Genomic DNA, 22,160 nt, shown 5'->3' with positions numbered 1-22,160 from the left:
CATGGTGTCATTCCTGGCAGATGTTTGAGAAGGTTTCCATTGATGGACATTGCATAGCTCCCCAGAAAAACTACAGTAATGCTGCCTCCACAGCTGGTGCAAATTTCCCCTCACACCTAACATGAACCCACTACTTTGCTCCACCATGGACACAGAGAACTGTTCAGTCTCCTCACATCTGCTTTGCTCACATACATGACTTGTAAGTCCCTCCACACAAACCATACCTTTTGCTGGTGGGCTCTTCCATCTCCCAGCGACCCAGCAAGGCCCAGTGACTGGAAGCTGGAACGTGACCTATTTGGATTAGAAACAGGGTGCAAATTCAACTAACACAGGTAGTTTACCAAGTGGGACAATTTACCACAGGCTGTGCTGGCATCTGTGATGGACGGTTTCAAATTAGGATACCGGATGTTTTTAAATGATCACTGTGTTTCAAAAAGGAATTAATTCAGGAGCATCCTCTACTTAGTGTTTATCCTGCATTACTGTGCTGTATTATCATATAATTGGTTGTTAGGTCAGGATTGCAACCTGGCAGGTTCCTCGTCCTTGCCTAATTAGTGTTTCTTCCTCATTGCTCGGTGTGGGATTTGCTTCTTTCCCTTATAGATCTCCGTCTCCTTCACATACTCCCTCACAACACAAACTTCTTCCCTCATCCCCTCGACAAGGACCCAGCTCTTCAGCGCAGAAAAGTTCCCTTTGCTCAAGTGGGCTGAGAGAAAGCCTCTAACAAAGGGAGCTGTTCAGCCTGACACACTCGAGGCCTCAAAGCGTTTCACACTTGGCAGCCCAGCCCAATTTGCCATTCAGATACTGTACATTTCCCTCCTGCCTCATCAGCTGCCCTGCAGTGACATGAGTCATTTGCCTTCCCCTCCTCTTAAAGCCTGGACTTTCCTGGGGCTGAGCCAACACATGGCACTGCACAGAGGCATTGCCACGGGAAGACCTGGCTCTTGGGATGACAAATCCTGCCCTGCTTCATGACCAGTCTGCTGAGCTGCACACTGGCCCCAGCACTCGGCTTACATAGGATGCAGAAGCCTTGTCTGTCCTCAGCTAGGTAAAGATCAGGAGGCAAGAGCCAAAACACAGCATCACCCCAGTCATCATGCAAATCTTTTATCTCTCCAGCACCCTCAGCTATGCCCAGACAACTTCCTTCTCTATCTTGGCTGTGAAAACACAGCTCATTTCTCATCCCAGCTAATGGTGCTGCTCTTGCAAAATGGTATGGAGGCCAGCAGAACCCGAGTCCCCACACCTCATGAGAGACCACATGTGAATATTGTGCCAGGTCCTAGACAGAGCAGTACCAGAAACACTGGACAGTGACAAGCTGGAACACAAACAGGGACAAACTGGAAGGGGTTTGCAGAAACCCTAAATTAAATCAGACTGAGATATCTAGCACAATGAATTAGGATAGATTAAGAGAGTTAATCTGCACAGCTTGGCTGAACAGCACAACCTGACAGCTATAGCCTGGAAAGGAGGATGAGAAACTGCACCCTGGTACCAGGATCTGCCATTAGAGGTAATGAGGCGACACTGGTTTGGACAACGAGAGCTATTTGAGCAATTAAGTACCTGGTTCACCTATATCTAGACACACATTTATAGAGCAGGAGAGGACACTGGCCTTTTAATGCCCTGACAACTGAGCATGGCCCTACTTCCAGAGCAAACAGAGCAAGCACTTGCTGGGACTGTCCTGCCCTGGGCACTGCTGCATGTCCCACAGTGTCTTTGCCCCAAATAGCACAGAGAAGTCTTTACAGATTCCTCCGTAGGATGGCTTCAGATTATCCACGGTGGGGCACCGCGGGGATGTGTGGGTTGGTGCATTAAGGCTGGCAACACAAACACGAGGAGAGCAGCTCCCAGAGCACACACCACACACCGCTTTGGCTCCTCCAACAGCACTGACACGCTTACCCAAACCTTTGCTGGCCCTCAGGGTGGAACAACCTTATCTTATCAGCCTCTGCTTTCCTCTGCTTCCACAGCACGAGCAAATATGCAAAGAAGCGCGGTGACATTTGGCTTGTGCGCAGCGAAGAGCAGATAATCGGGTGAGATTAAAGCGCAGCCGGCCCGGCGGGGCTGGAACACGCGGCTCGAGCGCCTCTCGCTGGAGCTCAGCCCCTCTTCCCTCCCAAGCCACCACATCCCTTCTGCTTGCTTTAACACGGAGCCCAACTGCTCCTTTTATACACAGACAGCACCTCTGAGTTCTCTGAACTTGGCACTGAACTCGGAGTTGGCTCAGACAGAACTCTGACGGTTTCATCTTAGGATGGTGATGCTTAAGATACCTCTCAAGGATTCTCTATAGCTTCCAGCAGCAGGAGAGCCCCAATTGGCTCAGACCTACAGCTGCCCAGGGCCCAGGCAATAACCAGGAAGGGAAGAATAGCTAGCAAGGGCATCATCTTTGGAATAAGCAATGAGTGCCTCTGGTTGTCTCCAGAATGTGCTGTGGAGCTCAGCACACAGCTCCAGCACCAACCTACACATCCACGCACTGATCGTACCAATTTTTCTGTATCCCTTCAAAGAAGCAGGAAACAAACGGTCCCCTGCTGAAGTCATGAGCAAAAACAAAGACTTTTCATCAGCCTCCTGCAGCTGCTTGTTGTTTTGCTTTCTCTGTGGGGCCTGCCAGCTCCTGGTTATCTTGGCCAAGCACATGATTAGGGTTTTAGAGCAAATTCCAACTGCAAACAAATGAGCACATCTCGAGATGAGTACACACAAACTGGTGGATGCACAGTACATCTAACTGTTTAGCAGATCCTGTCCTGCCTCTGATGCTAGGCAAGCCCTGTTGCTCTTCTTGGATGGAAAGCAGATGGGGTAGGATTAAGGACATCGATCCCCAAGCCGTTTACACTTGTATAAACAGCAAGAACTAGACCCAGTGCTGTTGGAGTTGTGCTGGCTCCCTGCAGCAGAGGAAGCAATGGAGGAACAGGACCCCCTGCCCTCACTAATCCCCTGGGCCCAGTTATGGCAGAAGGCCCATTGTTTCTTAACATACCACCAAAACAATATAATTAAGTAGTCACTGCCACCATAGCAAGAACAGAAGAAAAGATCAAGGATTATTCCTTGCTCACTTCAGTGCTGAACCAGGTGGCTCAGTTTAAACAGGCATTGAAGGTGGTTTGGGCAAACCCAACTTGCCTTTGCACTGAAGCAGATGGCAAGGGCTCACACAACCCAGTATCAATATCTGTAACAATCAGACGAGCTGTGAAGCTGTAATCTGTGGCAGATGGAAAATGACAGCACAAAAGGGTTTACTATGGCCCTCAAACCCTTCACAAAAGCAGCAAATAGGAAGGTTTAACTCAAACAGCTTGTCCTTCTCCAGAGCAAAAGCAGGAGTCTGAGACTGGGAAACAAGTGGAATGCTTCTCCCCTTTCCTACCTCCCCAACAGACTGCCTGAATTTATTTCCAGGGGATGAGCTGAGACTTCTCATCAAAACTCAGTCCAAAACAAGACAAGTTGTTATGAAAAACTGAAAAGAGACCTTGGCATGAGAGTGTCAACATAGCTCAGTGTGTGCTGAATCCCTGGCACCCTGCACTGATGCTTTGCTGAACCTTTAGGGGAGACGCTAGAGGGGGACCTGGAAAAAAAACAGCTCACTTATACACACAGATTGGAGTGATTCCTGGCAGGTTTGTCAGATTCTTTGCACATTAGGCAGTCATCCTGGAAGCATGACCACTTGTGAAAAGACTGAGGCTTTCTCATGTTTTCTATGCTCAAGAAAGCATATGCTTGCTCTGCTTGAGAATGGGTATTTAGCATCACCTGTCCAAAAGCCCCTCAGGTCCCAGGACACCTGACTGTCTACAAGGCAGAAAAGATATCTAGTGCAAAATGCAGGTAGGCTGTCAGCCCCTGACTGAGCAATCCAAGCCTTCAGCTAATGTCTCCCACAGCTGCCAGTCTCCCATGGGACTACAGACCTGAAAATGCTGCCAAGTGAAAGAGCAGGGAACCTGCACACTTTTATGCCCTACCTGAAGTATACAGGACAAGCTACTAACTTAATCCATTTACTGGAGTAAGACACAAACACGTGGATGCTTGGCTGTGCACTGTCCCTGCTAGTTCTTTATCCTGTGTTGCCTGTAGGAGGGGTGCTTCACCTTTTTATGGCCTCTGACCAAGGTGATGGCCATGCTCTTGGCCTGTCTTTGGCTCAGCACAGCCATGTCACAGCCCCCAGTTTCTGTCTCAGCTCCTCAGTGACATCAGTTCTTGGCTCTGACACCAGTTCTAGCCTGACCTTAACCCAGAGAACTTGTCTGCACATTTCCAGGCCGCAATTCTTAAGCAGTCTTATTCCAACACTGCCTGCTTTGTAGTATAAAGCAATGACTAGACTGCAGAACAGCCTAGGTCAGGGCTGACACACTCTGCAGTGTCACTGTTGCTTGGCACTGCTATTCTCTGGGAGATGCCACCTCCAGGCCTGGTTTGCTGCTTGGTTTGAAAAGACCATGTCTCTTGATAAGCACAACAATGCTGTTACCTGCCCACCTGCGTCAGCACAGAAGATGAGACACACTGGTGAACCCCAGCAACAGGAGGACACAACATCAGAGCCCTGACAAAGTGCCAGTCCTATGAAAAAACAAAAGACTTTCTGGAGAAAAGGCTTTATTAAGGACACTGTAACATACCACATTGCTCTGATGTTCCAGGTCTCTGGGAGGACACAGAGATCCAGCACAAATACTTAGCTGGACCACAGAGGCGTTGGCCTGTCATCTCAGTGAGAGGACTTTCCTAACTCAAGGTTCTTCCATCAGCATTGTTTGTCTCTGATGAGGAGGGGCTGAACCCTGCTGGGACAGGCTGAGGACTAGGAAGGGAGAGAGGCAAGGTACAGATCCTCACAGCTGAGCAGTGGCAGGCAAGCAGCTCTTTCCATGACAAATTGCCCCAGGCTGAAAAGCAGCAGGATGGATTTGAATAGATTTGCTGTCAAAATAGCAGTACTGGCTCATGGGGCTGCAAACTGTGATAGTGCAGAGCCTGGCCCTCAGGGTGCAAGGCTCACTACAGCTTCTTCTGCCCCTTCACTTTCTGTCTCTCCTCATCCATGGCAGCTGCTTGTGCCTGCAGATGACTCCAGTACTCAGGCAATTGCTCCCTGGGTCTCAGCAGGCGCTGCTGCCTAACCAGGGAAGAAAAGGGTGGTTAAAACAGTCCCTGTCATTCCCTCGGTGCTCAGACTATCTTAGTCTGGTTCCCTCAAGGGTCCCTGGGGCTCATTAAAAACCAAGCAGTTTGGACTTCTTGAGTCCAAAAAACCTCAGTGATTCCTTCATGCCACTCAGCACTCAGATTTACTGCTCTTGACAGCATTGACCTCCATATTTCTCTTTGCCTGTTAGCCCCTGTAGACACAGGTCTCACTGCAGTTGTGTTAGCTCTGCTCTGGTTTCAGTGCTCAGTACCCAAGGTGCAAGATATCCCTGGAGGCGATATCTCGCCACTTTTTCTGGTATAAGATAGACAAGAGCCTCTTCTCCAGCTTTATGAGAAGGAGGGACAGAACTGGTGGCTGGTAGCACAGGATGAGACTTTTCTGCAATTAACCAGCCAGACACCACCACAGGATTCACCCTGGAGAGAAGGAATTAGGGACAGCTACCAGGTAAACTGTGCTGTAAGGTCATACCTGTACCCACCTGTTCCATTTCGAATTGGAGGACTGAGGCATAGTGAAAAGAATAAACAGAATATCATTGACACGGATCTGGCTCCAGGTTCCCAAAAGAATTCAGGGAAACGGTCACCCAATAAGAGATGCCACATTGCCATCTAGTGACGGCCTGCACTCGATGCATCAGCTAAGCCAGGCATCCTGATTTACCTGTTAAATTGTTCCAGGAAGGACAGAAGGGAGAGGAGGAAGAATTCTGGGTGGCTATCAGGAATCTCGATACCTGAATATCAACCTTACCCAGACATAAATCTTTCACAGCACACAGCAGAAGCCAGAAGCTCCGGGATGAGACCTTGCATGGACTTGAGTGACACCACAGCTTACAATAGTGCAAGTGCACTTACCTAGCAGGCTGAAGGAGAAGCTTACCTATCATGTAAGAAAATGTTACATCTTTCAATCCATAGCAGGTTCTGAAAGGATTTGAGAGGCAAATGGGGTTCCTTTGGGAAAGCACTCTTCAGTGGGTAGGAGTTGGAGTCAAAAAGGAAGATGGTGCTGTGACTGGCTCTGCTCTGTGCCAATGCATCTGCCTGCTGCTGTTTATCTGCTTAACAGAAATAACAAGAGTGGGCTATTGCATCAGGACTCATCCAATAAGAACTATCAAGGATCAGTGCCTAGCTGAATGCAGCCAGTGACCATGTATCTAAGACCACTCCAAGGTGCCACCCACCTTGCAGCAGCAAGCACCAAGTCACACTATCCACTGTGCACATTGGTTGCCAGAGGGATGCCACAGCATGAGAAGGTGGAGTACTGAAGCACTAAAATGATCTGTGATGTTCATGGGGAACACTGCACCATCCCAGGAGAAGATCAGGACCTGAAAGAGCAAGTGGACACTTAGATATATAAGAAGTGAAAGGCATTTCCTGGAAAGGACACAGAAGGACATTGAGGACTTCAAGTCTCCAGCTATGATGCTGTTTGCTTTGCCAGCCCAGTGGTCATAGGGCCACAGCAGATCAAGAACAGGCTGTGCAGGGAACTTGGACAGCAACTTGCAGGTTGGGATTGGAAAAGGGCAGCTGGGCAGACTGGAAATGAACTAGATCCAGCCCTCTGCATGGCTGACTCTGGTGAGCAGCTTTTAGTCCTTTTGTCTCCATGCCTGAAAACTTTCTGAGGCAGTTTGAAAGGTCTGGCTTGTAACTTCTCATTGTGATGCCCTCTCATACTCAACCCTGCTACCTGAAGCTTCATGGCTGAATCCTCTCACCTCTGCAGCTGGACCTGTCTATGACCAGTGCCTCTCTCCTCAGCAGTCAATTAGAGTCCATGAGGGTGCAAGAGGATAGTGAAAAATAACCATGGAAGAGAAACCCTTTGAGATCAAGCAGTGACATGTTAACCCATAACTGGTGCAGGAAGTCCTCATGCTAAAAATGGAGAGTAGGAAAGGATATGAGGGCAGTACCATATCTGATTGCCATGGTCTTTATCTTCTAGGCATCTAGTTACAGCCATTACTGGAAACAGGATCCTAGGCCAGATGGACCTGTGTTCTCTGAAGGAAACTGGCAGGAATACTTACAACACTAGGGAATGCCAGCACAGGCACTGCTGTGCTGACAGCAAGATTTGGATCTTCAGGCCTGTAAAACAGTCAGGCTTACACCACTGTTTAATATTCCTGGCATGTCCTGAGAGGCTGTGATGATGACAACGGCAGTTTGTGGCACATGGGTTGGCAGAGAGTCCCAGCCAAGCTCCTTCCCTATGTAGACAAAGCCTGCCTTCTCCTGGGCAGGAACCTCCAAAGCTCATCCCTGGGCAAACCTGCCTGGGAACTATTTTGGAGATACAAATCCCCTGCCTGCCATGGAGCCATGAAACCACAGAGGAGCAGCTTCCCCAAAACAGACCTTTCTCTTCAAACCAAGGGGATAAGTGAAACATGCAATTGATAGAAAGATGGTAAGAAATGCATATTCTGACTTCCAGGGCAAAATTTTTCTGGCAAGGATAGAAGTGAGAAGAAGAAATTCCCCTGGGCTTCTGACAGAGACACAACTAGTTGAATGTCAGCCCTGGAGCAATGATCCAAGCACTTGTGTTCTGGTGCACAGAAGAATCCAGAGACACCCCTAGTTCTGGCACAACAGTTGAATTTTACCACTGGAACTGACTCCTAGCTGCTGACAGCAGCATGGCAGAGCTATCTGGACAAAAAGCAGTAACAAGTTCTTTATTCCAAAGAAATCTGGAGCTCCCTCCTGGACCTGACAACTATACCACATAGTTTCTTTGGCTGGGGTGAGCTCTATCAGAGTCTACCTCACCTGTCTGCCAGGAGATTGATGCTGGACTTCCCAGACCTGGGGGCTTTCACCCACTAGAAAGAGCTGTCTGTACACAGCACCAGAAGCTGCACGATGGGATAGGCAAGATCTGTACCAGGACAAGGTGTCTCACCACTGGCAGCTGCAGAACTCCACAGGAAGGGGATCCTACAGATGAGATGTTCCTCTAGAATGGCAGTCACAGACAGGGGGTATCCTGGGGAAGCAGGGAGCAACAACAAAGAGTAGTTCTAGGAAGTAAAAGGAACTGGCAATGTATCCAAGGACAGCTTAGCTTGGACTGTGGCTTGCTCAGGAGCAGCAGCCATCAGACTAATCCTGATGGCAGAAGATTCATTTGCCAGGAGAATCCCTGATCATAGCAGGATGACACTAGCACTGACTGTGATCCCACAACAGCCTCAAAGATGGCCTCAGGGTGCAGTGGCAAAGCAGTGAGTGTCCCACAGCCTCAGGGCAAGGCAGGCATCAGTCCTGGCTGCAGCAATTCACAGCTCCTGCAACACAGGTCTGTCAGGGCTAAGGCAGTCATGCTGCTTTTGCCACTTCTGGCCAAGCATCCCATGAAGAAGGGATTCCAAACTGTTTTCAGATGTGCTTGTAAGCCAGTCCCCTGCTCACACCAAGCCAGAGCCTCAAACTCCTAGGGAAGGGAGCAATTTATCCACTGACATGTCAATATACAGTCCCAAAGGGCACCAAGTAGTTATTGATGCATCTCCACATGACAGCCAAACCTATGAGATATTGAGCAGCTCTCCTCTCCATTTTTCCTGTCCCTGAATCACAAAGATCTGCCTGAATGACAGCCAGTGCCCACTGGATACTCCCACTCCCCACAGAGTGCTCTGCTAGACAATGAAAGACTTTCTTACCCACTTTATTTTTCCTTGAGTGGATGGTTACATAAGTACAAGCAGAGACTGTGGCTTCCATCCCAGTGAACACTGATGCCATCTGGAACATCTGGTACAGAGAAGGGGACAACGAAAGAGAGAATGAGATTGGGGAGAAAGCAAGTAATATTCCAGGACACAAAAATACCATTAGCAAGCTCTTATTAGAGCTCTCATGGTTTCCCTGATGGGATTTATAGAAACTTGGCTCACACAGGAACTAAACCACAACAAATTCTCCTCTTGTCTGTTATTTTTATCTTGTCTGTGTATTCCCTCATCTTTTCTGGTGTTTTGGAGTTTCTTTGAGTTTGGAGGTTTTTTTAAACTATGGAGTTAATTTAGTTTGACTCCATGCCAGTGACTGACTTCAAAGTCTTAGGGCTGACATTTTCATTCAGGCTTATGTCTTGGAGATGGAATTTATACAGTGAATCCAAGCCAGAGCCATTGAGCTCTAACTGGAGCTCAATGTCATGTGATGATGTGCTTCACAACTTAACAGCCTTTTGCCCATTTGGATTACCTTGGCTGTACTTTTATTTCACGTCCCACCTGTAGGATCCAGCTAGGCAGGAGAAAGTGAAAAGTAGCATGTCTGGGGGGAAAATGAAAAAGAAAGTAATAAATGTAAGTAAAATAAAAGCCTTGATAAGCAGGGAGCACTGCAACAAGACCTGGAATGGCTCAAGCCCTCTTCCCTGAAGCCTTGGCATGAAGGAGGCAAAGCTAAGACAGAGGCTTCCATCTGCACTTGAAAAGTTTCCTGTGTTGAAGTCTCACAGGCTGAAATTGTAGGTGGTGCTCCCACTCACCTGAGGATCTCCTGCTCACTCTCCTTCTCACCCTGGGCCTCCAGATCCTCCTGGTAAATGCTGCAGAAGATTGTTCCCTGCTGCTCCCACTGGGAGTTCCTGATGAGGTGATTGCACTCCAAGCCAAGCATGCTGCCATCATCCACTTTCTTCAAGGCATCCAAATGGCTTTTAAAACTACTGCCTTGATCAGGAACACAAAGGGAAAAGGCACAGCCCTGGAGGAACAGACAGCATGGAGCACTCAGAGGCCCTTTGACCATCCCCTTTTCTTCAGGGTGGCATTGTCTTGAAAAGGGACACATTGCACCTTGCTGGTAGAAGTATTTCAACACTAAGAATATCTTCTGTGAGACTTTCCATATCGCTAGCCCATCTTCCAGTGTTTGAAAGGACTAGAGTAAGTCACCCGAGGAGCCAGCTCACTTTGCCTTGCTGAGGCACAGTCTCTGAGAGTGTCCCAGCATAAGATCTGCTCTCTCCCCACTCTCAGCATTTTCCTACAGATCCTGGACTCAGAGTGGTGAACTCAGGATGCTGTCAGGTCGCTAGGAAACCTCCTCCTCCCTCTCTGGTGACAATGAAGCCAAGGGTGTAAGACACCCACATCAAGACAAACTGTACTATTTTGTGCTAACAGAGGTGACACAAGAGATAGTTGGGTGAGAAGCAACTCCCACTGCAGGATTACACATAAGTACAAGGAGAGGTCAGGAAGGGACCAGGGAGCACATTACTGAAACCTTCTGACCTGTTCTATAGTCAAAAGGCCATGATTCTTTTGCCACCTGAAGGAGGCTGCAGGTTGCAAGTACAGAATTAGTCTTGACCTGTAATGGGTTTGGGTAGCTTCAATTTGAGCAGCAACACTGGGAGACTCAGCTTCACATCACCTTTGTTTGCAGACACAGTAGACTGCTGCAGTAGGAAAAAAAAAAACACATCAGCCTGAGAACTGAACTGTTCCCTGTGCTGCTAAGTTTTCACCTGGTTTTGGGAATCATACTTCCAAAAGTAAGTTTATGCAAAGCTTGGCTGACACTGCCTAGGAGATACTGGCTTTAGGTTCATTCTTCAGGCCAAAACACAGAAGCTTGAGAGATGTCACTGTCTTCTCAACAACATCACAAAGGATGTCCTGCCCAGACATCTCCACTTGTCCTCCACCTCTGATTTTACTAATCTCTCTGAATTTCTGTGTTGCAGCACAGGCCTGGGTGGGGCACAGCAAGGCTCAGAAAAAAGAAACCCAAGGAACCAAACCAAAAAGGCAGAACTAAACATTGTGGAGTGCTGCTGAATACAAGAACCAGATTTTACTTCAGAGAGCCCGGGACTGGAGGAGGTCACATACATGCTCTGCTAGGATTGAAAACCCTAACAGGGGACTGGCACTGCTACCACCCAACCCACACTCATTGACACTTGGCTAAATAGAAAAGGTCCAGCTAAATAATCCACCAAGTCTGGGGAGAAAGAGACAGGAACTTGGGTAGTTCCCATGGATTCAGCAAAGAGGGAATGTCTGAGTGTTTGCTCTTGGTTTGGCCAAGTTAAGGGGGATGTTTGCCCTGAAGACAGGTCTGAGAAGCAGCTCCCACTTAAGTAGCCAGGAAAGTCTTTGATGAAGAAGGGAAGAGTTATGAGGGAGGTATCACAGAGGGTTAGCTAGAAGTGCTGACCAAAGATGCCTGTGTGTTGAAAGGTGAAATCTACCGGGGTGAAAGTCATGCAGGAGAGGGTTAAGCACTGACTCAGCATTTAAAATACCCCTTAGTAGCTCAGGACATTCCTTGAGGGCAGTTACCATCTCTGCAGAATCATCCCCACACAGCTCCAAAGTTTTCTGCCAAAGAACCAGAGGTAGCAGTGGTTAATGCAAACAGACAGAGCACCTGCCCTGCTCAGGTGAGTTTGGTTGTGACCCCATCAATCTCCTGTTGTAAACAGTCTAAAACACAAACGCTGGTTCAGCACCAGACTCCGAGGTGGAGGTATCAGGCCCAATTCCCACTTCTTCACCTTCCCCCAGTAACATAAGGTAGAAGCCCTGAAGGGGCCCTTACACAGGGCCTCCTCAGATGGGGCAATACTGCTGGGAAACTGCCAGTTTCAGGGAGGGGTGGCTGGAACACTAACCCTGGGACCAAGGGAACCTCATCAGAAAGCCTGTCTTGGGAGAATAAACATGTCCCAAGAACAAAAAGGCCTTGTGAAATGTGGGATGGGCAGCTGGAACAGATGTAGCGACATACACTCCATCCCCCTGGGCCAACAGACTTGTTCAGCCTGTATCTTACTGTCACTGTGTGCAGGAGCAAGGCTTGGGGAAAGACTTGTAGGCAAAAGGGTACAAGAAGAAAATAACACAGTGGGAGATGGGACTGTTTATTAGCACAGATGTCCAACTTGATCTCCTCTCCCTGCACGCCAGCCCAGCAGCAGCTCCTGGGTTCTTCTCTGTCTCCTTCAGCCAGGAATCTTTAGGCAATCAGTAGATGTCCAGCCAAGCTCTTGTGCTGTCTGCATTGGGAAACCACGTTGAGCAACTGGAAATGAGGAGAAAAGGTCTTTCAAACAAGCAGCCTCTGTTATCTTCTGTGCTAAAACAGGATTTGGATCTTTTTTGAAATGTAAAATCCCTGTGAACTGCACACAACCCACCTCTCCTCTCACTAAAGGCTTCACATGCTTGACTGAGGCTGACAGCCTCCAGCTCAAGCCCTTGAGGTCCAACATCCACCAAACAAATTCCACAGAGTGACTCAGTCAAAGAATTTCACCTGTAGCTGTTAAGGCAAAGTAGAAAGTGGGACATGATCTCACAGTGGATGTCACAGCTCTCATTCTCAATATATGCCCTGGCAGATTCCACCAAACAGGGCTTCAGAAAACCTGCCAGCAGCAAACAGCTTGACAAAGGCAGCTGCCACAAAGCAGAAGAATGTTGTGACAAGGAGCTTGTTGTGTTTTTAGAGACTGTCTCTATCCTTTCTGGCTTATGCCTCCAGAGAAAATTCTTCAGGTGTACACGTTTCCAGCCCAACAGCGAGCCAAAGCAAAGCAAAGGAAGAACTGAGTTTGATTCTTCTGGAGAGCAGTGGGAAACCTGCTGTCACTGAGCCTTCTGGGAGCTGTGAACTACACTGACCACTTCCAAACTTTTGGGATCTATTCTGATCTACACTAGGCCTTTTGGAGAGGACAGAGAGTGTCAGGAGCAGCTCTCTAAGCTGGAGGAAGGACTGAGTAGGTTAGGAACAGGATCCCTGGGAACCTAGAACACATGGAGCATTTTAAAAGCATTGTCACTGGCCCCTCTGCTAGAACACAACGGCCCAGGGGCAGCACCAACCTCCACACAAGGTGCTTTTCTTGCTGATACCCTCCTGCCAAAGGAAAAAGTACTGGCATCAAAGTGAGAGCACTGACTCGGAGAGCTCCACAGCCTTACAGAGCTCAGGCCAGACAGATTGTTGGAAGAACATGAACAAATACTGAGCAGAACTCTTGGAGTGCTACTGCCCTTGACAGAAACTCCTGAGGGCAATTAGTACCCCTCCTGTTTGATTACTTATCAGCCTCTGCCCAGTGTCTACAGAATTAACTCGGTATTTAACGTTTCATTTAGGATGCTAATGAGTGGGAAGCTTTCTTTGTGAAAGCAGAAGAGCCAGACAAGCCCTGGAATAGAAATACAAAAGCAATGGTAGGAGGAAGAGAATGGTGAACAGATGGTAGCTGTGCTCTTGGGAGATGGCTGTTACAACATGTGCAGGAGAGTGAACAAGAGCACATCTTTTTTCCTGAGCTCAAGGAAGAATATCCCCCTGTTCCCAGCACTAAATTTTTGCTGGCTTCCTTATGCCAGCACCAGCAAACACTCAGTTGTACACAGAGATGGATAAGCCAGTTTGAACAGTATCTCCATCAGAATTGGTAAGATTCAGATGAATTAACAAACCTGCTTATCATGGGGTTGTGCTGTAACCTACATACCACAGGTGCTGAAACAAAGCACAGGCAGGAGCTTATACCTAACAATAGTTCTTTCTATCTGATCCAAGGTGTTCCTAAAACATACTGCCCTTCACTCCCAGCTCTGCACCTGCCTCTGCTGCTGGAGAGAACACCAAACCCACACCCTCTACTAATCACAAGGCCCTAGGGCCGCTCTGTCACCCTACAACCTGTTATCTGATGCCCTCTTTGCAGGGCTTTCTAAGAAACCTGCCAGCCATTCTGACATTCCTCCTAACTTAGCACTTTCCATAATGCAGCTGCCAACCCTTCAGCTGCAGAGCAGCACAGCCATCCCCAGGCAGGTCCAGGGAACCCACATCACACTAACCCATTTCACCCACAGCAAGCACAACATGGCACTCACTCCCCAGATCTGATGCACGGACAGCACAAACCTCCTTCTTGACCTCATCCCAAGATGAGGTCCTCCTTACAGTCAGACACCCTGAAGGCAGCCAGACCCACGGACAGACCAACAAAGAGGTACTTCCCAGACACTGCAAGGCAGTTGTCTCTTTCACTTACCTACCAAGAAAGGGAAAAGGTGAGTGTATCCAACAGCTAGAGATCATCCAATCCAACCCCCTGCTAAAGCAGGTTCCCCTCGATCAGGTCACACAGGAACATGTCCAGGAGGGTTTGGAAGCCTCCAGAGCAGGAGCCTCCACACTCTCCCTGGGCAGCCTGTGCCAGGGCTCCCTCACCTCAACAACAAACAAGTTTTTCCATATGTTTAAGTGGAACTTTTTGTGTTCCAGCTTATGTTCATTACCCCTTGGGGTAATGGGCACTGGGCACTGCAGAAAAAAAAGTGTTTCCCCATCCTCCTGATACCCACTCTTTAGGTACTTATAAGTGTTAACAAGGTCTCTTCTTTAGTTGTCTCTTCTCCAGACTAAAGAGCCACAGGTCCTGCAGCCTTTCCTCATAAGATCCTCCAGTCCTCTCACCATCCTGGTAGCCCTGTGCTGGACTCTCTCCAGCAGTTCTCTGTCTCTCTTGGGGTAGGCAGCCCAGAACTGGAACAGAACAAACTAGACACTGTCACAGAGTATGTTCAGTGTTGAGAATGAGAAAATGTGTTTCCTCTTCCTATAAACAGATGGGGCTTTGCCAAGAACTCAGTAGCCCTCAGCCCTTCCACTGCTAATTCAGAGCTGTGGTGGGATGCTGAGCTCCACTGGGCAATCACAGAACACCAGCAGCCACCAGTGTATCCCCCTGGATAGCTCCAGGTACTGATGGGGAAGGCAGAGCTGCCCTTCTGCTCAGGACACTTCCATTAGGGTATTTCACCATAACACAAGGATGAGTTTGCCCCTTTGCATGCTATGGACTAATTACCTTCTCTGCAAACAAGGGTGGAGCCGGCCTGAGAAACAAAAGGTGAACTCAAGGCTGCTTAATATCTGCTTCTCTCTTTTCAGACAGGTGTGATAGATGGGTGGGAAGCAGAACCTGCCAGACAAGCTTAGAAGCTGCAGTCTTTCAAAGTGAATCAGTGAGATGCTGGTGGATTCTGAGGAAGGTGATGGCCAGAAGAATGTAAAAATCAACTGAATGGCTATTCTCTAGAAAGGCTGCCATGGTGACTAAGGCTATCTCTGCTGTGAGGGGCTCTGTACCTGGAATTCAGCTGCAGGAAAGCATTTTGTAGGATGGATCTTTAGGATGTGTGCCATTTGGAGCACTTCCCTTCTTTCAATGGTTTCCATAGCATTCTAAAAAACCATCATCTCCAGTTTGTTGACCATTCCAAGTGGCTGAGGCAATGAATCACGCTTTCGATCGGGATCCTGCAGGAAGAAATCTTCATCTTCCCTTAGCCAGTCCTTTCCAGCCGGTGGAGGACTCTCCAGGGAATGCTTCTGGATATACACAGCCATGGGTCTGCCCTTCCAGAAGCAAAACACATCACAGATGCAGGAATCACAGCAAGTGCAGAAGAACGAAGACTTGTGCAATATCTGCTTTCATGAGGTAATGGGGGAAAAGGAAACGATGATTCACGATCTCTAAGAGGGAAGGGGGGGTCCTTTCAGTATAGTTAGCCAAAGCAACCCTTTTCTCTGCAGCTATTTCTATTTACATCTGTCAGTCAGGGGTCTCGTCCCGCTCTGGGAATATCACATAGACAGAAACCTGCAGGCTGTCTACAGAAAAAGAAAGGAGTGTAAAAGCTTTGGCACTAATTTGTGTAGGAATTATGACAACGCATTACCAATACATTAGCCTGCTCGTCATTAAAACACTTGTTCTGCCTGGATGCAATCCCAACGATTAATCTGGAAAGCAGGCGATGTCACTGCGAGTTACCAATTCATTTCCAAACCAACGGGTTGGTGGCTTCCCGCCCCAGCGGCGGGGCCGGGGCGGCTGGCGGCGGGGCCGGCTCCAGCGCCCTCACCCCCCGCAGCGGCTGACCCCGGAGCGCGGGCCGGGCCGGGCCGGGCCGGGCCCCTCCGGCCTCCGCGGGCGGAACGGCCGCAGCCGCGGCCCCGGGGCAGCCTTCGGCGGGGACACCCACCCCGCGGCCGGCGGTCGCCGTGGTAACGCCGCGTGCCGGGCCCGGCTGGGAACGCGCAGCGGGGCGGAGGGTTCCGGCGGCGGGGCGGGGCCCGGGCGGAGCGGGGCGGAGCGGCCGCGGTCCCCGCACAGCTCCCGCGGCGGCCGCCGCCCCGCCGCCGCCATGGAGGGCTTCGTGGAGTTCACCAACCGCAGCCAGGGCCGCGACCAGCTGTTCCGGTGAGTGCGGGGCCGCGGCCCGCCCGGCGGCGGCCCGTCCGACATCCCCGCGGGCGCGGCGCTGCGGCGGGACGGAGCATCCCCGCGGCCGTTCTGCGGGACGGGGCCCTCGGCGGGTCCCTCACGCGAGCCCCCGGCCGCTTCAGGGCCCGCCGCGTCGGGCGGGAGAGCCGCCCGCTCCGCCCGCGCTGGTCCCGGGCCGCTCGCCGCCGCGCCTGCCCTCGGCTCCCGCACGGCGCTCGGGCCCCTTGCCCCGGGCTGACTCGCCCTGGCACTGCGAGGGTGCCGGAGGGGTGGCCTTCAGCTCGGAAGTTAAACGCTGCCCCGCTGCTGCCGTCCCTGTGAATTGTCCCTGTTTCACCTGTGTACCGTTTTCCTCGTTTTTTCCATTCCAGAGCCACTCAGTACACATGCATGTTGCTTAGCTATTTAATAGAGCGTAAGGCTGATAAAAAGAAGCTGGTAATGAAACTCAAGCAGTTGGAATCTAGCATGAGCTCTGGCCGGAAAAGTAAGTACCTGGTGTCTAGAGGGATAAGTCCTAATTCACTTGCTCCTCCCAGCAAAACAGCTCCTGGCCCTGTGTTTTCTCTAGTTTACTTACCTAGAGCCACAAAACCTCCTGTAGTATATAAACAAAATTGTCAATAGGCCTTACCCCTGCCTTGGCTGGCCAGGCTAGATAGGGCCAGAGAGACATTTATTCCTTCCTCAGCCTCTTCTCCAATCAGGCGTTCTCAGCTGTCTCTGGGACAACTAGAGAACTGAGTTAACAGTCATCTGTTACTGCAGAGATCAAGTTGTCCTCTCTGTTCGAGGACGGACCCCAGAGTTACAATGCAAGGCAATTACTGTCCTCATTAGTCCTTCCAGACAGTGGGCTGAGACAGCCTAAAGTTAAAGATCATCATCCCAATAAAATCACCTCCAAAGGACCATCCTTTGATAAGGTTGTTTATATCCCACTTCACAGAGTAATTGTCTTTAGCCTTTATACTCTGCTAAATCAAAGACCCTTCCACACTTTCCTCATGGTCTGAGCGTGTGCATCACGTTCTGTGTCACGGTTGCATCCATCGTGACGGTGACACTCTTGCTGTGGTTAGATTGCTTCCTTTCCAGTTGATCTTACACCTACTTATCAATTGCTTCATCCTGAAACAACTCCAACATACGAAGCAGAGAATCTGATTCAGTGTGTTACCACGGACTTGTTTGTTATTCCAGTTAGCTCCAGAGTATGGCAGCTCCTGGCAGAGAAGCCAGCTGGTTTATCAGTGTAACTGCAACCCTCTTGCTTGTGGCTAAACAAATCACCAATAGACATCAGGCCTCAATTCAGGACTCTTGCAGTTCCACTAAGCTTGGGTGCAGCCAACATCTGTCACCGTGACAGTGCAGCAGGTTATGAAAAGTGTTTTATTGCATTAACGTTGACGGGGCTAAACCTCAGCTCTGCAGAGGATGAAATCAGGCTTGCCACGTATTGTGACTTGAACTGGAATATACTTGAGCTGGAATTGCAGGGAAATGCAAGTACATCTGACAGATTCATGGCTGAGGAGGGTCTCAGTGTGCTCAGCACGTGAATCGCCAGCTTTCACAGCAGCTTAGGAAAGATGTAGCTCACAGTTGCAATGGGGTTAGTGTAGTAACATCTGCCCACAGAGTTAGGTGAAATGCAGTGCAATGTACAGTTGAAATTGGAGGCTTTGCTGGTGTTCCATCTTAGAGTCATTTTGGTTGGAAAAGACCTTTAAGATCATCAAGTCCAACCCCTCACCTCACACTGCCAGGCCTGTCACTAACCCATATCCCTAAGCACTTCAACTACACAGCTTCTAAATACCTCCAGGGATGGGGATTTCACCAGCTCCCTGGACAGCCCATGCCAGTGCTTAACAATCCTCTCAGTCAAAAAGTTCTTCCCAATCTCCAATCTAAACCTCTTCATGGCTGGCAGTGCCTTGTTCAGAGCCGTGGGTGATAGTGGTCCCGAGGGCACCCAGGCGCTGAGAATGCAGCAGCAGGAGAAGGCTGCAGGTCCTGGCTCCTGACAACATTTGTGTGTATGTCCTGGGCTGGTGCAGGCAGGACAGATATATTTACACCCTTGTCCTCACTCACAGTAGCATCTCACACTGCAAGAAGAAAATGCTTCAGCATACAAACGCCCAAAGCCCACTTAAGCTTTTCAAACAGCCGCGTGGGCCGTGGCGTGCAGCGCTGCCCTGCGCAGGGCTGTGTCTGCTCTCAGGGCCAGGCTATGCTAACCTCTGTGGGGTTTCTTGCAGTGTTCAGACTGGGCAACATGGTGCACGCCTTGGTGGCAGCCAGGAGAACGACACAGCTGCCAGATGCAGTTCCTCGCCTCTGCCTGACGGCCTCCAACGTGACCCGTGCCCTGTACTTCGTGTGCGACGCGGTGCTGTGGCTGAACAGCATCGGGCTCCATCCTGACATCAATAAGCCCAAGTGGCGCAGTTGGGCTACCAAGTGTTACTACTTTTCAATCCTGATGAATCTAGCCAGGGACTGGTATGAAGTCTCCTGGAGGCTGGAACAAGCTGTGCAGGAAAAAAAGAAGAAGGAGAATTTCTCTGGGGACAGACACTATCAGGAACTCGGCTGTGTGAGGTGTGGCGGTACACACGGCTTTCTCCTCCTGCTGTTTCAGATACTGAAAAGACATCCTCCTTTGCTGCTGGACTTGGTGAAGAACCTCTGTGATCTCTCAGGTCCTTTAGATACATTAGGGATCTACAAGACCAACCCAGGAGTGATAGGTTTTTGTGGTGTCCTCTCCTCCTTGGTGGGGATCCTCACATTAGCAAGCCCACATCTGAAGCTGAAACAGTGACACAAAAGGAGCTGCTCAGCCAGCAGCGAGTCAACAGCTCTGATCCTGATAGGTTTTTATCCTCCATATGGCACTTTCAAAATGAACATGTCTCACAGTAACCTCAGGTTAATTTAGTCCTCTGAATAATCAAATTCTGTCCTTTTTTTTCCCCTTTCCTATGTCTTTGCAGGTGAGTTTGGTGCCATGACACACTCATTGTTGGAGCAGAGATGGGAGAAGGCAGAGTAATATTTCACAGAAGCGGGACATAGCTGCTAGATAAGGAAATACTAATGTTCTTCTGTTTTAACACAGGGTTGTGAAAGAGCTGCATAGACAAGTCTAATAGGTATATGACTCATAACTAATCATGTTTACACTGGAGAGCTGGAATTTAACATTCAAAGGTTCCTTCCTACAGTCAGATTTTCCATAGTGGGCTCAGGCAGGTTAGGAGCTGCAGAGAAAGTCAAGCATGAGTGTTCTGGTGGGTTTGGGTTGCTGGATCCTGATGTCTGTAGGGAGGGATCTGAATGCAGTGTGATACTAACTGAAGGATGATGTGATCTGACCTTCCCGTGATCTCTGGTGGCACTGGACCTGTAGCCTAGTGAAAGCCAACTTGTGATGAAATGAGCACTTTCTTTTTTCCTTCAATAATGTGAGTCAAGGACCACTGGGCACTGAGCCTGACTTCTCCAGCAGGCCATGGCTGAGGGTTTTGGTGAAGGACAGCATGTGGAAGAAGCTTGCCTGAGTGCTGATGATGCTGTGATTTGTAGGGAGCTGGGTTTCCAAAGCTGTGAATCTGGAACTACTCAGAAGCGCTCAATTTCCCATTACACATGCACCTTAACTCCCAAACCCCTGTGATTCCAAGTACAACAGTTTTGCATTAATCATACTGTGATAAGGAGCTTGTTTTGCTATTTTAAGTGAAAAATTCCAGTATAATAAGGAGCTTTGGGACTTGCAGTTAAGGAGAGAAGCCTGGCTCAGAGCTCGTTGAGTCAGAGAAGCTGGAAGGGTGTGTTTCTAGTTGGGTAAGGTCCCAGAGAGAAGGGAAGGGAATGGAGTTGGTCGTGATCGTATCAGAATCCCCTGTGGGAAGAAAAGCTTATTACTGGATTTGGGCATTCATGGTTTAGATTTTCCTGTCTGGTCTTCCCTGTCCTCCCTCTTGTGTCTTCCCCCCACCCTCCCCGTGGTTGGATAGGTTCTACCATCTGAAAGTGCCTGCATGATTGCTCATCACATACCTCCCTGGGAATGATGGCATGGCAGTGAAGTCTAGGTTAAAAGAGAAATACTGTCCAGCTGTCTAATATGCCATGCAGTACTAGTTCTGACATCATCTGATTAAAATTTGATAGGAGACTACATAGGAGATAAAATCACCCTTTTTCTTCATCAGTCAGACCTGCGTGTCCTGCTGCTTTTTGGTGCAAGGACTCTTTGTTTAATCTGTCAGGAGATGTGAACAGAGAGTACTCTAAACTGACCCAAGGTACTCCTATTATTTCTGGTGCTGTCTTAAAACAGAAATTAAAAGGTGCTGGTCTGTTTTATCAAAAGGCAGAGGCTGTGGAATTGAGCAGGCATGCTAAGGCAGTGCCCTAGTTTACCTCAAGTCATTGTGGTCAGGCTTGGAATTCCTTGCAGTTGAAATCTGAAGTGTTGGCCTGCCAATTAAGGGTTTGGAGAAAAAAAACCAAAAAGAGGTTGCTGGGCAGGGTAATTAAATGTGCTTGAAGACCAAACTGGGCCTGCAGCAGCTCTTCTTTTGAATATGGGAATGAATACCATTAAAAGTAGAGCAGAGAGGCAGCTCAGACCATAATGGACCATACCCCATCTGGGGTATGTTGTCTTCAAGGGCTTCTCCTTTTTAACAGTGGAATTTTTGTTGTTTCTTTACTATGGAGCTCCTGGCAATATAGAGCCCACCCCTCCCTTGGTCAGGTTTGATCTTTATCTGTGTGTGTAGCATCCTCTGTATGGAAGGAAGAGGAGCCTTCATGATCTGACAGTGGAGGTTTGGCCACGGGATTTTGTCTTCTTGCACAAAAAGCAGGTGTGTTGAATTCCTCTCATGGGAGCTCTCAGATACAAACTACTTCTTGCACTGGTTTGCAAACTGATTTCTCTTTCTCTTGTATTTGGTGGGGAAAGGGATTCATACAGTGATGTGTCCCCCCCTGCCCTCCAGCCAGCTGCACCTCCCCGTGCCCCACCGAGGGAGAGGGGTGACTTTTCCCTTGTGCTAGGCAAACACTGTGCAAAGCCATGAGCCAGCCTTTGATGTTTCTCCTGGCATGGAGTAGCAAGTACAGGCAGTGGGTTTTCAGCCTGTCTCAGCCTTACCTGTCCCATGCTATGTGACATGGGTTGGAGCATACAGGAGTAACTCTCTTGACTGAATGTTAAGCACTAATATTTGCCTTCTGCTCCCCCAGCTGGAGGCTACCAGTTTCATGTACCTTAACATGGTGTGACTGAAGCCATGGTAGAATCATGACTGTATGGAGACAATCCTTTCAGTGCCATATTTTTGTACCTGTTTCTACTACAGCAGTTGCAGTCAGGACAGCTGCTTGGACACGAGCAATAAACCCGGATGAGTGTGACACCGTGTTTGTGTGTGTTTAACTTAGAAAGTGTAAAGACATGCTGAAGGAGGAATCCCCCCTCCCATCTCTGAAATTTATGAAGGATGTTAAAGAGATTTTGCCTGTAGTTGTGCCTGAGTTAGAGCTGTCCTTTTGC

At 49.1% G+C, this 22,160-nt stretch overlaps 2 protein-coding genes across 2 annotated transcripts; one reads left to right on the top strand and one right to left on the bottom strand.

Moving 5' to 3' along the window:
* Positions 1-5,094: 5,094 nt before the first annotated feature.
* Positions 5,095-15,693, bottom strand: WDR93 (WD repeat domain 93). Its single transcript, XM_062000433.1, is given in 15 exon segments — positions 5,095-5,212; positions 6,137-6,317; positions 6,444-6,551; positions 6,554-6,605; positions 7,299-7,365; positions 8,053-8,269; positions 8,959-9,044; positions 9,502-9,567; positions 9,785-9,968; positions 10,615-10,712; positions 12,190-12,333; positions 13,405-13,468; positions 14,136-14,232; positions 14,234-14,332; positions 15,433-15,693. Coding segments are annotated over 15 exon segments (1,842 nt in total).
* A 778-nt stretch (positions 15,694-16,471) lies between these two features.
* On the top strand, positions 16,472-22,002 carry PEX11A (peroxisomal biogenesis factor 11 alpha). Its single transcript, XM_061999771.1, has 3 exons — positions 16,472-16,552; positions 16,948-17,063; positions 18,847-22,002. The coding sequence occupies exons 1-3, from the start codon at positions 16,497-16,499 to the stop codon at positions 19,410-19,412; spliced, it is 738 nt and encodes a 245-aa protein (XP_061855755.1). The 5' UTR covers positions 16,472-16,496; the 3' UTR covers positions 19,413-22,002.
* The last annotated feature ends 158 nt before the right edge of the window (positions 22,003-22,160 follow it).

Source organism: Colius striatus, chromosome 7, assembly GCF_028858725.1.
Source record: "Colius striatus isolate bColStr4 chromosome 7, bColStr4.1.hap1, whole genome shotgun sequence".
NCBI lineage: Eukaryota > Metazoa > Chordata > Aves > Coliiformes > Coliidae > Colius > Colius striatus.
Note: the sequence above shows the minus strand (reverse complement) of the source record. Positions and strands in the feature narration are given on the sequence as shown.

Bases quoted from the DNA above. Each gene is read 5' to 3' on its own strand.
- PEX11A (XM_061999771.1), top strand. From the start codon at position 16,497: ATGGAGGGCTTCGTGGAGTTCACCAACCGCAGCCAGGGCCGCGACCAG. The intron at 16,553-16,947 runs GTGAGTGCGGGG...TTTCCATTCCAG, and splicing joins GGCCGCGACCAGCTGTTCCG to AGCCACTCAGTACACATGCA. The intron at 17,064-18,846 runs GTAAGTACCTGG...GGTTTCTTGCAG, and splicing joins CATGAGCTCTGGCCGGAAAA to TGTTCAGACTGGGCAACATG.